This window comes from Pterocles gutturalis, unplaced genomic scaffold, assembly GCF_000699245.1.
Source record: "Pterocles gutturalis isolate BGI_N339 unplaced genomic scaffold, ASM69924v1 scaffold30638, whole genome shotgun sequence".
In the NCBI taxonomy this organism is placed as follows: domain Eukaryota; kingdom Metazoa; phylum Chordata; class Aves; order Pterocliformes; family Pteroclidae; genus Pterocles; species Pterocles gutturalis.
The window spans coordinates 1-269 of record NW_010123974.1 but is presented as its reverse complement, the minus strand read 5'-3'; the positions used below and the strand labels follow the sequence as shown (position 1 = coordinate 269).

Below are 269 nucleotides of genomic sequence, written 5' to 3'. Positions count from 1 at the left end.
GCGAAGACGCGGACGATGTTCCCGGGGACGTTCAACTCCTCCACCCTACACCCATCTCCCAGCTCTTTGTCTGCAGCAGGCAGCATCTTCCTCCTCTGGAAGATCCTCCAGAGCACGGAGGGCACAGGAACGGGGTTTTTGGGGCTGGGCTTGGCTCTCAAACCCAAGGATTTTAACAGCAAACTTTCCTGCAGGCTCAGCTCCATGCCCAGAGCCAGGCCGAGCAGAGCCCAGGCCAGGCTGGCTCCAACGCCCGGGAGCAGCCCCAC

The 269-nt window shown here is 61.7% G+C and overlaps 1 protein-coding gene across 1 annotated transcript in view; it reads right to left on the bottom strand.

Moving 5' to 3' along the window:
* Positions 1 to 248, bottom strand: part of LOC104465179 (derriere protein-like) — a gene marked incomplete at both ends in the record, with an annotated part of 1942 nt that extends 1694 nt beyond the window's left edge. Inside the window, 1 exon segment of the mRNA XM_010078121.1 lies at positions 3 to 248. Coding sequence (XP_010076423.1) covers positions 3 to 248 — 246 coding nt within the window.
* Positions 249 to 269: the final 21 nt, after the last annotated feature.